Raw genomic sequence first — 12,753 nt, 5'->3', positions numbered from 1 at the left:
TGTATATTATTTTGCACATAGTGCTTAGTCAGACTGCAAACATGGGCACAGTTTCTAGAGGTCAGAGCAAGATTGGAAAAATAACAAATATTGTATGCAGGTAGCATCAAACAAGTGTTAAAGACAACATTAAGGAATCAGCAAAAGTGAATTATTCTATTACATAGAGGTAATAAAAATTTCACTCATGTGTGCAGTCTGGCCTGTATAATAGAGTACAATAGTGTTAAAATAGCATAATAAGATGTCAGCACTACATGCTATAAATAGGTACTTCAATGTTTAGATTTTTTGTGCTTCTTGTCCTTCTTTTTCTCAAGCTTTTCCAGTTTCCTGAAACACAATAATAAGCTTAAGATATAGTAACATTAACTATTTGAGGCAAATCATTCATTATCTTTAGATTGAATATTTATATCAGTAATGTACAAATTATTCATACTATTTGATACTAACTTGAGTAACTTTTTCTTTTGTTTTTTGGTTAACTGACTGATCAAGTCCATTTCAGTGAGATTGGATGTGTCAGAATCTTCAATTTTGGTTGCTGCCAGAGGCAGAGCACCTGGTTTCATCACGAGCCCTGTATCACGCATTTGTTGCATGAGTGTTGGCACGTCTGGCTTTGCTTCTTCTTCCTCCGGGGCCGAGGTGGATGCTTGCAGAGCGCGGGCCTCACTCATAGACAATGAATACATTGAACATTCCTTATCTGAAAAAAAAAAGAACCAATTTATTACAGAGATGAAGAGATTATTAAGTATGATATGTTTTAAGAATTGTGGTAGTCATTACCTGTGTTAATATGGCCCCATTTGTGACATTTTATGCATCTCACATTTCTGACAAGAATGCCAAATGGTTGATCCCTGATTTCATTGTCACCCTTACAATAACTCTCCCTTGGTGCATTGTATTTGCGCTGCCATTCAAATTTATACTCTGGCTCATTATCTTCTCGTTCCCTTTCTTTTTTTACGCCAGGTGGAGGCTCATACATAAAATTTAAACTTAATTTATCTTTGCTGTCCTTGCTGAGTAAAGCCCTGTAATGAAAATAAATTTGTAACATCTCAATGAAACATTGTAATATTTAATGTTTAGCAACAAATGTCTGGAGTACTGATTTTCATGTTTACAAAATCTTATACTGGTGGCATATAACTTGTGACTCAAGTTCTTGAGATTGAATATGATGTATGTAGTTGAATTGAATTCTTACTTATTTTCGTGTAATTCTTGCTCTTTCTCATACTGCACACGTAGCTCCTCTTGTTTCTTTTTGTAAGCTTCTGTTTTCTGCTCGGCCATCCATACCTGAACAGCAAAATTAGGAGATTATTAAGAGACCAATAAAAGATTAGGTGATATATATTGTATAAAATGATAATACATACTCGTTTCAGATTGTCCCGTGATGCAGGATGAAAGAATTTCTTACACATATAATTATTGAAACCTTTCCCCATGTTTGATGTATTGTTGTTCACACACTACAAGCAAACCCCTTACTGGAGCTTCAAAAATATGCCACACTGATCGATAACGGTTTCGTGTAATGGAATAAATTACTACTGCTTTATATCTTAAATTTAAAATTATTTCATCTAAAGCTACGCAGTCGCACACAAAAACATCGCCATATTAAATTGTCTTCTTCTTCTTCTTCTTCTTCTTTTTTTATGGCAACGGCTTGGTTTTGAGAACCATGATTTCGCCAATGTCACGTAAACAGTTTTGACAAAGTAACAGGGTTTACAAAAAACAAAAATATTTAACGTTTCTAATAATAAGCAAAATTATTATTTGTGTACCTATAACAAAAAAGACAACACAAATTGAGACACCACAAATAGATACATAACATAGAAATTAAAATGTAAGGAAGGGGGTAGGTGGGACGAAAGATTGGGAGAGGAAAGAAAAAAATTCGGTTACCTACAAACGAATTTTGCGGGATTGAATAAATTTTGATAGTAGTTTCAAAAGCGGTGGGTCCATAGAATTTAATAAACATTTAATATTAGTAGGGCGAGGAACGCTTTCAGGAAGGAAATCAAATAAGGAGGAACCTACGTTTGGACAATTGAAGAAAATGTGATTAGTTGTGCCTTCGTCTAAGCCACATTCGCATAAGGAACTATCCTTTATGTGCATCTTCGCAAGGTGAACCGGAGTACACGCATGACCAATTCGCAACCGACATATAATTGATACAGAACTTTTTGGTAAGTATTTGTGTTTAAAAAATTTCTTAGCTCTGTCTGATAATGGATCTGGAGAAGATGCAATGGCCACCTCCGTAACAAAACAATAGAACCCTAAGTTAAGGCTTGTGTGATTCGCCTTGACGAATATTTCGTATCCAGGGTCCGATGATGGAGCTGTAAGGGGGCAGATTTTTTTTTTCACTATGTGACTGTCTTTATTTTGTACTTAATATATATTTTACATATTATACCTATTCGTGTTTCATAATGAATCGAAATATAAAAGACTTATTAAACTCTATTAAAAATTTAAATTAATTTATCAAGTTTGAATACCTCATTCTACCTTAAAATTAATAACTTAAATCAAGTCTTAATACGGTCACGGCTCAAGATTTTTTTGTCCATTTCAGCGTTCTTTTTAGTCTTTTGACGTTGCGTTGACAGCTTTTACCTAAATTCGCGCGGAATATTTTTGTGAAATGGCTCTTAAAACCTGTTAAAATAAATTAAAGTTACTATTGTTACTAAGCAGGTACACTATGCGGGAAATTGATCGAGACATATAGTGTAAACACGCAGTTCGGTTTATCGCCGCTCATACTTCGTCAAGAGTGCGGGCTCGCGATTTGGTACTGTCAATTTCTCGCATAGTATACTTGCGCCATTAGATTACATAGGTGACAAGTGCGTGTTATTCTTATTTCTTTTTAATGCATGCCTACATTGTTGTTACCACGAACTAAGTGCTAACATGATTGAGGTGCCTTTTCTTGGGTTTCTTGTAAAATGACTTTTTCACATTTATGTAGGACAGTGAGAAGTTAAAATTATAGATTATATAGATAGTGCAACCCACCCTTAGTCTGATTTGCTATGCGGCCAAGGTTTCTTTATAAATGTCTATTTCATTTGTTTTGTGTAACGTAAATACTACATAATACTACAAAAACAAACTATTCTGAGAAAAAAATACCTTCATAATGAGCTCCAACTTGGGTTGTGAAGCCAGCACACGACTGCTAAGCTTGGAACGGCATTCCGCCTGCCAGTGCTTCCAAGATACGGTAAACTCCCCTGTTGATATACCGCCATATACCTGAAGTAATTAGACATAAAATTATATTTCAAGTGATTTATACAAAAATGTATGCTCAGCTAATCTCACTTGTATTTATAATGCACTAGCGGCCGCCCGCGACTTCGTACGCGTGGATCCCGTTTTACCCCCTTTTCCCGAATTTTCTTTGCTATAAACCTCAGGGAGCCCGAGACCTTTCCAACGAATGCAAAACCGTGGAAATCGGTTCGTGCGTTCTGGAGTTATAGCGTCAGGGAGGAAAACCCGACTTATTTCTATATAGTAGATTTATAACTGGTTAAGAAAATGTCTCTGAACTTCAGACTAGTTACTTACACTATACACAGGCATGCTCCTCAAAGAGTTGTCCAGCAACTTAAATTCATTGGAATCGGTCAGTGAATGCAGTTTCAACAACGCTCGAGCAACATCTACTCTTCCCTGAACAATCATTCCCACCACGGTGTCCCAGTATTCCGGGTGATCTTCGGACCCTCTCTCGCAGGCCTCTAACAACTGCGCAGCGGTCTGTTCGTGGCACGGGAAGTGGAAACGCACCCATTCTAGAAGATACGGCAAAACAATATCTCCAGGAATGTTGTCTATGTACAATATCTCACAGAGATGCCAAATACACTCGATAGAGTAAAATATTGTGATGTAAGAAAGCAAACTATTCTTTTCTATGCCGTTGGTTTCTTTATTTGCGGCGTCCTGTAAGCTCTCGATGCAAACTCGGATGATTGAACGATACTGGCGCGAAAGTTTTAACAATTCCACTTGATTATCCGTAGACTTTGCAGCTTCGGCAGCTTTTTGGAGCGACAGAAATGTTCCATTGGATTCGTTCACTAGTTTACGCAAAATCGGAATGAATAAAAGAACTTCTTGGCGGATATCGAGTACTTTGTTTTCGATGTTGGACGGCGAATTGCTTGTAATTTGACTACGTGGATATATAGAAAACTTGTTGCCGCGTCTCCAGACACACGCTGCATGCTTCTCGAAGCATTTATCAGGCAGGACCTGAAAAAGTTTTATATTTAGTGCACTAAAAGCAAACATAACCTCAATCGTATGATCAAATTATACTTACAAATGTTTTAAGGTTCTTGGTAGATTCAGTACTTCCGCCACGCGCGGAACTCCCTGGGTGGTTTGATATGCTCATTTTTCTCAGCACGAAACGATTCAATACGTAGCTAAATTTAAATAGTTTAAAACAACAAGAAAGACCGTTTCATTTGTGCGGCAACACACACACATCTTCTTCTTCTTCTTCTTCTTTTTTTATGGCAACGGCTTGGTTTTGAGAACCATGATTTCGCCAATGTCACGTAAACAGTTTTGACAAAGTAACAGGGTTTACAAAAAACAAAAATATTTAACGTTTCTAATAATAAGCAAAATTATTATTTGTGTACCTATAACAAAAAAGACAACACAAATTGAGACACCACAAATAGATACATAACATAGAAATTAAAATGTAAGGAAGGGGGTAGGTGGGACGAAAGATTGGGAGAGGAAAGAAAAAAATTCGGTTACCTACAAACGAATTTTGCGGGATTGAATAAATTTTGATAGTAGTTTCAAAAGCGGTGGGTCCATAGAATTTAATAAACATTTAATATTAGTAGGGCGAGGAACGCTTTCAGGAAGGAAATCAAATAAGGAGGAACCTACGTTTGGACAATTGAAGAAAATGTGATTAGTTGTGCCTTCGTCTAAGCCACATTCGCATAAGGAACTATCCTTTATGTGCATCTTCGCAAGGTGAACCGGAGTACACGCATGACCAATTCGCAACCGACATATAATTGATACAGAACTTTTTGGTAAGTATTTGTGTTTAAAAATTGTAACTAAGAGCGATTTTGTACACAGGTATCCACACTGCGGCGCCGACGCAGCCGTCATCAGCGAGCTTGGACGCATCTGTGTACATCGTGAGCCAGCCTTGCCAGTGTTCGGATAAAATAATTCTGAATTCTTGGGGTGCGGCAGGGGAATCTTTAGAAATACCGAAATTTAAAATAACAGGCGGTTGAAATATTAAAGATTCAAAGCTATTGGAGAAGAGAGGGAAAACAGGAGTTTTTGTAATGGGGCATGGAAGACGACTAAATTTTTGGAAGCTCAGCAAAATGCAAGGTGTCTTTTGAAAAGAAGAAGATGAAATGTTAGAAGACGAGAGAAGCTCAAGTTTTTTTAAAAGTGGATGAGAGGCATTCTGAGCGACCTTAGCAAAGAAACGGTCGCTGAGGTACTGCCTACGCAAATAGAGGGGAGGGTCAACGCACTCTACTTGTAACGCATTTATAGGCGAAGATTTCATTGCTCCCAAAATTATGCGTAAGCACTTTGATTGTGTTTTGGATAATCTATCAAGGGCTGCTTTGTTACAAGGGTCCAAAAGAAAAGACGCGTAGTCAAAATGACTGCGCACAATGGCGTTATAAAGGAGCTTTTGAGAGTAAGGGTGGGCCCCCCACCAAGTGCCTGAAAGGGCGCGAATTACGTTAATTCCATTTTCCGCCTTTTTAAGGATGGAGTTAAAATGAGCGACACCTGACAGTCTACAGTCTAGAGTCAGACCCAAAAATTTGACCTGGTTGCAGCAGGGAATAAGGTCACCGTCTATAAATACCTCTATGTTCGGAGTGTGTCGTTTCCGAGTAAAGGTAACGCAACAGCATTTCGGAACAGAGATGGATAGGCCGTGGGAGAGCATCCAGTCACTGAGATAGCTTAGAGCGGAATTAAGGCGAGTAGTTGCCTCGTCTATCGATTTAGATGAGATGTAAAGGGCAATATCATCGGCGTACTGAAGGATGTTGCAGAAAGAATCGACAGCTTGGTCAAGGTCATAGGTATAAATGCTGTATAGGAGTGGACTGAGAACGGAACCTTGAGGTAGGCCTTTCCAGAGTAGACGGGGAGGGGATGTGATGTTTTGACATTTTATTGAGACAGTTCTTGCCATTAACGAGTTACTGATGAAACGAACCAACTTCTCCGAGCCACTCAGATGTAGCAACTTTTGCCTGAGTACTGGAAGTAAGACGTTATCGTAAGCGGAAGATATGTCCAAAAAAACACCCACTAAGTACTCCTTATTCTTGAAAGCCAGTCTGATGTCGGTGGTTAAAATACTAAGACTGTCCAGAGTGCTCAGACCTTTGCGGAAACCGAATTGAGACTTTGCTAGGATACCGTGAGACTCCATGAACCACTCCAGGCGGTTTCTGATCATATGCTCCATAACTTTTAGTAGGGCAGAGGATAAGGCTATAGGGCGATAGGAGTTATGTTCTAAAGGATCCTTCCCTGGCTTCGGTATAGGAATTACAATTTGTTCCTTCCAAGAGTCAGGGACGGTTCCTAGGTCAAAGAAGTTGTTGACTAGTTGAAGAAAGAAAGATTTAGCTCTAGGGGGAGAGTTAACTAAAAAGGAATATGGCAATCCATCGGCTCCGGGAGACGAATCAGTTAGCCCACTAAGGGCACAAAGGAGTTCGTCAGCAGAAAAAGGGGAATCTAAATTACCAGTTGGGGGAATAGGCACAGAGGAGCTGGATGGGAAGCAGTCTATAAAGGGGACAAAAGGAGGAGCTAATTTATCTGCAAATTCTTCCAACCAAATAGAGGGATTGTTTGAGGGAGCGTTGGATGGAGAAAGGGATTGGCGGTACCTTCTAATCTGCTTCCACACTACAGAAGAGGGCGTCCTGGGAGACATATTCTCGCAGAAACGGGTCCATCCTAGCTTTTTCTTCTGCGATAAAAATTTCCTTGTCTGGGCTGCTGTCTGCTGGTAGAGCAGAAAGTTCTCCATTGTCATAGACCTGTTATAACGTTTTTCCGCCTCTTTGCGTTTCCGAATGGCAGCTGAACATTCCGCATCCCACCAAGGGGGGGAGGTCTTATGTGTAGGATTCTTTTGAGGGAAATGTTCATCTGCTGACATCCGGAGGATGTTTGTAAAGTGTTCATACACTGAAATTGAATTTAAAGGGGAGATTGTGGGAAGTGAGTCTAATTTATTATTTACTGATACTGAGAAGGCTGACCAATCAGCATTATTTAATTTATATCGTAGTAGAGGAGGGGGACGGACGGTTGGGGATGATTTATTAGGGATAGTTAACAAAATGGGGAAATGGTCGCTGCCAAAAGTGCTTTTTAGAACATTCCATGAGAGAAGTGACGTAAGGTTAGGAGAGCAAAAAGATACATCCACGGCGGTGGCTGGATTTTGAGATGGGAGGCATCTTCTAGTTGAACAGCCGTTGTTTAGGACGCATAGATTTAGATCGTCAAGGAGGTCTAAGAGTAAAGATCCTGGGGAGTCCGTGTGATAGGAGCCCCATGCAGTATTGTGAGCATTAAGGTCGCCTAGGATAAGGACGGGAGGAGGAAGAGCCAGAATGGCTGTACGCAGTTCATTAAGGGAGGATGAGTTAGGACGGGGAATGTAAACGGATAGGATTGAAAGGTCGAAAATTCGCACAGCCACGGCATTAATGTCCTGGCTATGCGAGGGAAGAGGGAGTTGGGAATAGGAGAGGGAGCGCCTTACAAGAAAGGCGCTTCCTGCGTATCCATCGTTTCTATCATCCCGGAGACATGAATAGCCAGATACACGGAAGTGTGAATCCGGAACTAACCAGGTCTCCGAGACGGCTATGAACGACGGAGAGTATTTATTGATTAGGTAGGAAAGTTCGTGTTTTTTTCTTCTAATGCTCTGACAGTTCCACTGAACCGCCTGAATTGCCATTGTAATTAGATATCTGAGAGATTTGGGAAAGTTTTTGAGCAACGTTGGACGGTATACTGTCTTTGTGTTGGGTAACAACACGGAGGATGAGGGTTAGGACAAGATCTAAAAGGTTTATGTCGTCTGAGAAGGACGATGGAGGATTGTCGGTAAGGGCGCACCCATTAGGAAGGCTAGAAGCACAATTGCCAATAATGGCCTGGTGTGCCTGCCGGTCGTAGCCTTTTCCTAACGGCGCGTGAGAGCGGGGGGAGCGGGGTATGGTTTTCTTGTAGGAGAGAGGTAGGTGGGATGTTTGTGAATGGAGTGTTTGGGATGGAGAGGGTAGGGGTTGTGAGGATGGGGACTTTGTTATGTCGGCATAAGACCTACGAGTGGTTGGGTACATGGCCGAAGCCTCAGCGTAGGAGATATTATCCTGTGACATAGCAATTTTAATAGCTTTTTGTCTGGAGTGCTCTGGACAGGATTTGTTAAGAGCAAAGTGAGGTCCTGTGCAGTGAATGCATGTGGCCTTTTCTTCGGTAATATCACAGTTATCCGCTGAGTGGGGTTGCGTGCAACGAAAACATCTAGCCTTCGACCTGCACTGGGCTTTGACATGGCCAAAGCGGCAGCAGTTGAGGCACTGAATAGTTGGGAGCTGGTATGTCTCAACTGGAATTGAGTTATGGAACAGAAATACTCGTTTTGGCAAAACCTGTCCCTTAAATGTCACGACTACCGATTGGGTGGGGACCCAGGACGCTTGCCCGTCTGTGGTCACTTTCCTGTTTAGACGGCGGGCTTTTAGCAGGATGCCACATCCGTCAGGAATCGTCAATGACTCCGCAAGCTCTTCCATTGGAAGATCGGAGGGGATCTGTTTAATGAGGCCCATACGGGTCACGTTGTACGTCGGGATTGTTGCTGAGTACTTGCAAAGGGATAGAATCTCGCTACTCAAAAATTTGTTGGCAGCACTGGCAGATGTGAACTCAACAGAGATTCTGTTTCTCCCAATTTTTTTGATACCATCGTTGATCACGTCCTTAATTTTGTTATTGACCAAAAATTTTCCAAACCTAATTGGCTGGATGAAAGTTGGGGCATTAGGCTCGGTTTCGATGCGGGACACGTGGACAATAAAAGGGCCTTTGTCAAGGTCACTGTAGACTTTTGGTGCGATAACAAGAGATGGGTGCGTGTACACCGGTTGGCTGCTTGGAGATGACATTGCAGCAGAAGGGTTGTTGGATCTCTTCGCGGGTTCAGAAGGAACCTCCGAATCCAGGCGGCGTTTTGTTGCGGCTTGGGAAAACAGTGGTTGAGAAATGTCCATTGAACAGGAGGCCGGATCCGGAGGATCCGGGGGATCGGGAGGAGTTAATTCCATTCTACTTACTGTTTTACCAGATAAATCCGTCACCTGTTGTTAATTATTAAAATAACTAAGCTTAAAATTGAGTTTTTTTTTGAGTTAAACTACGTTAGAATTTGATTTTTCCACTTAAACACCTGAAACACGTGTTGCCACTGTCACATGCGGCGAGCGAACCCCAATGCCGGAGGTATGGGAGGGTTATTTTGTGACGGTCAAACGTCAGCGAGACTTCAGATTTGTACACCGTGTCACGTCATATGTCAATGTCACCCCTCCCGTGCCGCCCTCATACTTCAGGCAATGACTAAGTTAAGTGAGTAAAAAAGACTATTTCACATAAGATGATCCGTATGACACTTCAAGGTTATCCATATTACGCATACTACATATGCATAATATTTTTGAAAAAATATTTGTATTTTATTAGCAATATAGTAAAAAAAAAACTACTAGTCTTGAAATATACAGGGTGGAAACGTTAAGTGATCTCACTCGATTATTTCTAAACTATACAAGATATTGAAAAACTGGTTACTGATCCTGAAAGTGCTTCAAGAGCTCTTTCAAACGGTACCAATAATAGGTTACAGAATAAACTGGATCTATCTGAAAATTCAATGTTTCCAGCTTCCATACTAAATGTATGCCAGACACACAAAANTCTTTACATCTCCCCTCCCAGAGAAGATAAAACGATGACTGTATGCATATTCTTCAAACGCAGGCAGGGGCTGGTGTTAGCTTCGAGATGTGGAAAAAGTTTGACTCAGATTTCTTATGATCAGTGTTTATCCTGTAAATTGAGTTTGATATTTTTTCTATGATTTTGTAGGGTCCAAGTTTTAATTCATCGAGTTTCTTCCTATTCAGTTTGTTTCCATTCTCAACAAAAACAGTATCACCAACTTTGAATTCTATATNCGGCGAGCGAAAAAAAAACTATTAAATTGTCTCATCTGTGATTAAATTGACTGACAGATATAGCTGACGTCAGTGTCAGTGCCATTGCCACAGATTAAAGAGGACAGAGGACATTGGAAAATGCTGACATCGCCATTGAGTTAATAAATAGAATAGAATACAATTTATTCATTGCTCTAGAAGCAAACATTGTTTGTTTCCGCTGTAAAAATAATACATGATAGACCATAAAAATTCAAGAAAACGGTGCCAATGAAATTTAAAAGAGTTGGCATCACTGGCGGACGATTGACATGACCCCATTCTAAAGTGGCGCCATCTTGGTGAGCGCGAATGCGATAGTCCTCCTACCGCTTCAGCGCTCACCAGTTGGCGCTACTGTCATCCCTACTAGCAAGTGACAGTGACCTATTCTACAGTGGAGCCAATTTTTAACCTTCATCAATAAAATCGGAACATATGAAAAAAAAACATAATATTATTAAGGTTGGCGTACACCGATTGATGTGGCGTTTTATTATTCGCTCTTTGAATGACTCTGTGGTGCTATTTAAAAAAATACAGCTATAGTGATGTACCATGTATCTTTTGACCAATTACTTTATCGACTATCGACAATCATTCGCAATTTACTTTTTTAGTTTCTAATTAAAATTTAATTTATGTATAATAAATATGTAATTACAAAAAATAAAATAAGTGATAGTAAAGAAGAAGTTATTTGGAAAATAATTTATTATGAAATTGCATTTTTGCTATTGTCACTTTTAATACTTTCATTAATTTAGAGTTAGACAAACACTGTTTATGAAGTTTTATATAGCTCTCCCATTTCTATATGCTTTCTAAGATTCTTAGGTAAAGTGGGACTTATATCATTATGTATTTTAACATTTTGACATTCAATTTTGTTAATAAAAATATATCGATATTACATCTTAAGCATATTTTGGCACATCTCTTTCTAATATTTCTTTATGTTGGCAGCAATGAAGTTACGTTTCTAAACTGTCAATGTCATACTTGTTGAATGAATCGTTTCGTCGTTGTTGTCTGTGGTGTCAAGTACGCAAAGTGGACTGAATTTGCTGTGCTAGTTATTTTATTTGCTAAAGGCAACAAGTTTCTGCGTTTCTTACCTATCTAATCAAATTTTACATTATTGTGCAAATCTCAATATGAACATCAATTCCAATTCCTGAAATAATATTTATATAAAACTTTCTAAAGGGTTCAGTGCACAGTGTTAAAAAGTATAACTACCTCTAATAAATTCAGTGTTATTTTGTATTACACACTGCGTCAGATAGATAATGTTTCTAGATAAATTTGAACAGTGCAGTTATGCTTCGTTATATACTCAAAAATATAATTTTGTGTCCATAACTTGTGCGAACTGTTAGTTCTTCCAAAATAACTCACTTAAAAAATATTTCTCAATCCACATTTGCTTATTGTCATCATTGTGTTGCTACAAGTTTAACACATTCATACTTTATCATGTGAAGTATTTTTAGAATCCAACTGACTGTGTTTGAGTTTTGTACCTTTGCAGACTTAAGTTTTTGCTTAGTGATTTGTGGTTGGTGTTACTGGAAATTTCATTGTGTGTGTACCTATGGGAGTATAAAACTGTTACTTTAATCATAACCAGGATAGTTTGATTCATTACTTATGGTGAGTCTACTTGTTTATTATTTATTACAAGCTTAATTTAATTCTGTAAGTAATTTTGTTTGTTTTCCTGAATATGTTAAATACGTGTTCCTAATCATCACAGTCAAAAAATTATATGAATAGTTTGTTATAAAATCCTACTTAAATTTTTTTTAGGTTTGATGTGCTACAAATGCTACAATGCTCCTAGTATTGTGCATTGTATCAACACACATTTCACTCTTCAATAAGAGTCACCAAATTCCTAATTAATTCAAAAGTATTGTAGTGTTTACCATATTACCTCTTAGATTGATAATTTGAAGTTGTGGTTTTAATTCCAGAATGATGCATGAGCATTATTCATGTTCTTACCTGATTGATTCTCGATTGCAGACTTTACTGTAGGTATTACTTATTATTTTTATTGTCTAGTAACCATAGTTTAAGCTTTGCTTAGTTTGGGACTAGAAGTGCATTGTAAAATGTCCAAGGATATTATTTATTATTGTTACTTAAAATACAGAGACAAATTGTTTTAAAATCCGTTAAAAATATTATAGCATTATAAGTTATTTATTTACATTCAAATTATTAAAAAATATCCTTATCTTAGGTCTGGAAGAATTTTTGTTGTTTCTGTTTTGACAAAATTAACCATTACGATAAACATAAATATTAAATGCACTCACATCAGATACAAGAATTGGAAAAAACAACATCTGATATACTTGGCTGT

The 12,753-nt window shown here is 38.6% G+C and overlaps 2 protein-coding genes across 2 annotated transcripts; both read right to left on the bottom strand.

Annotated features, from left to right (window-relative positions):
• Positions 1-23: 23 nt before the first annotated feature.
• LOC114353113 (corepressor interacting with RBPJ 1) lies at positions 24-1,649 on the bottom strand. Its single transcript, XM_028304946.1, has 5 exons — positions 1,398-1,649; positions 1,223-1,317; positions 796-1,046; positions 457-712; positions 24-333 (listed from the first exon to the last, which is right to left on the bottom strand). The coding sequence occupies exons 1-5, from the start codon at positions 1,467-1,469 to the stop codon at positions 276-278; spliced, it is 732 nt and encodes a 243-aa protein (XP_028160747.1). The 5' UTR covers positions 1,470-1,649; the 3' UTR covers positions 24-275.
• Positions 1,650-3,138: 1,489 nt separating this feature from the next.
• On the bottom strand, positions 3,139-4,610 carry LOC114353109 (nuclear pore complex protein Nup85-like). The gene is made up of 3 exons (XM_028304942.1): positions 4,388-4,610; positions 3,628-4,317; positions 3,139-3,309 (listed from the first exon to the last, which is right to left on the bottom strand). Exons 1-3 carry the CDS (start codon positions 4,460-4,462, stop codon positions 3,154-3,156), a joined length of 921 nt encoding a protein of 306 aa, XP_028160743.1. The 5' UTR covers positions 4,463-4,610; the 3' UTR covers positions 3,139-3,153.
• Between the last annotated feature and the right edge of the window lie 8,143 nt (positions 4,611-12,753).

Source organism: Ostrinia furnacalis, unplaced genomic scaffold (assembly GCF_004193835.3).
Source record: "Ostrinia furnacalis isolate ACB-3 unplaced genomic scaffold, ASM419383v2 OfSCF1607, whole genome shotgun sequence".
Lineage (NCBI taxonomy): Eukaryota > Metazoa > Arthropoda > Insecta > Lepidoptera > Crambidae > Ostrinia > Ostrinia furnacalis.
The sequence above is the reverse complement of the archived record's forward strand: the minus strand, read 5'-3'. Positions and strand labels throughout refer to the sequence as shown.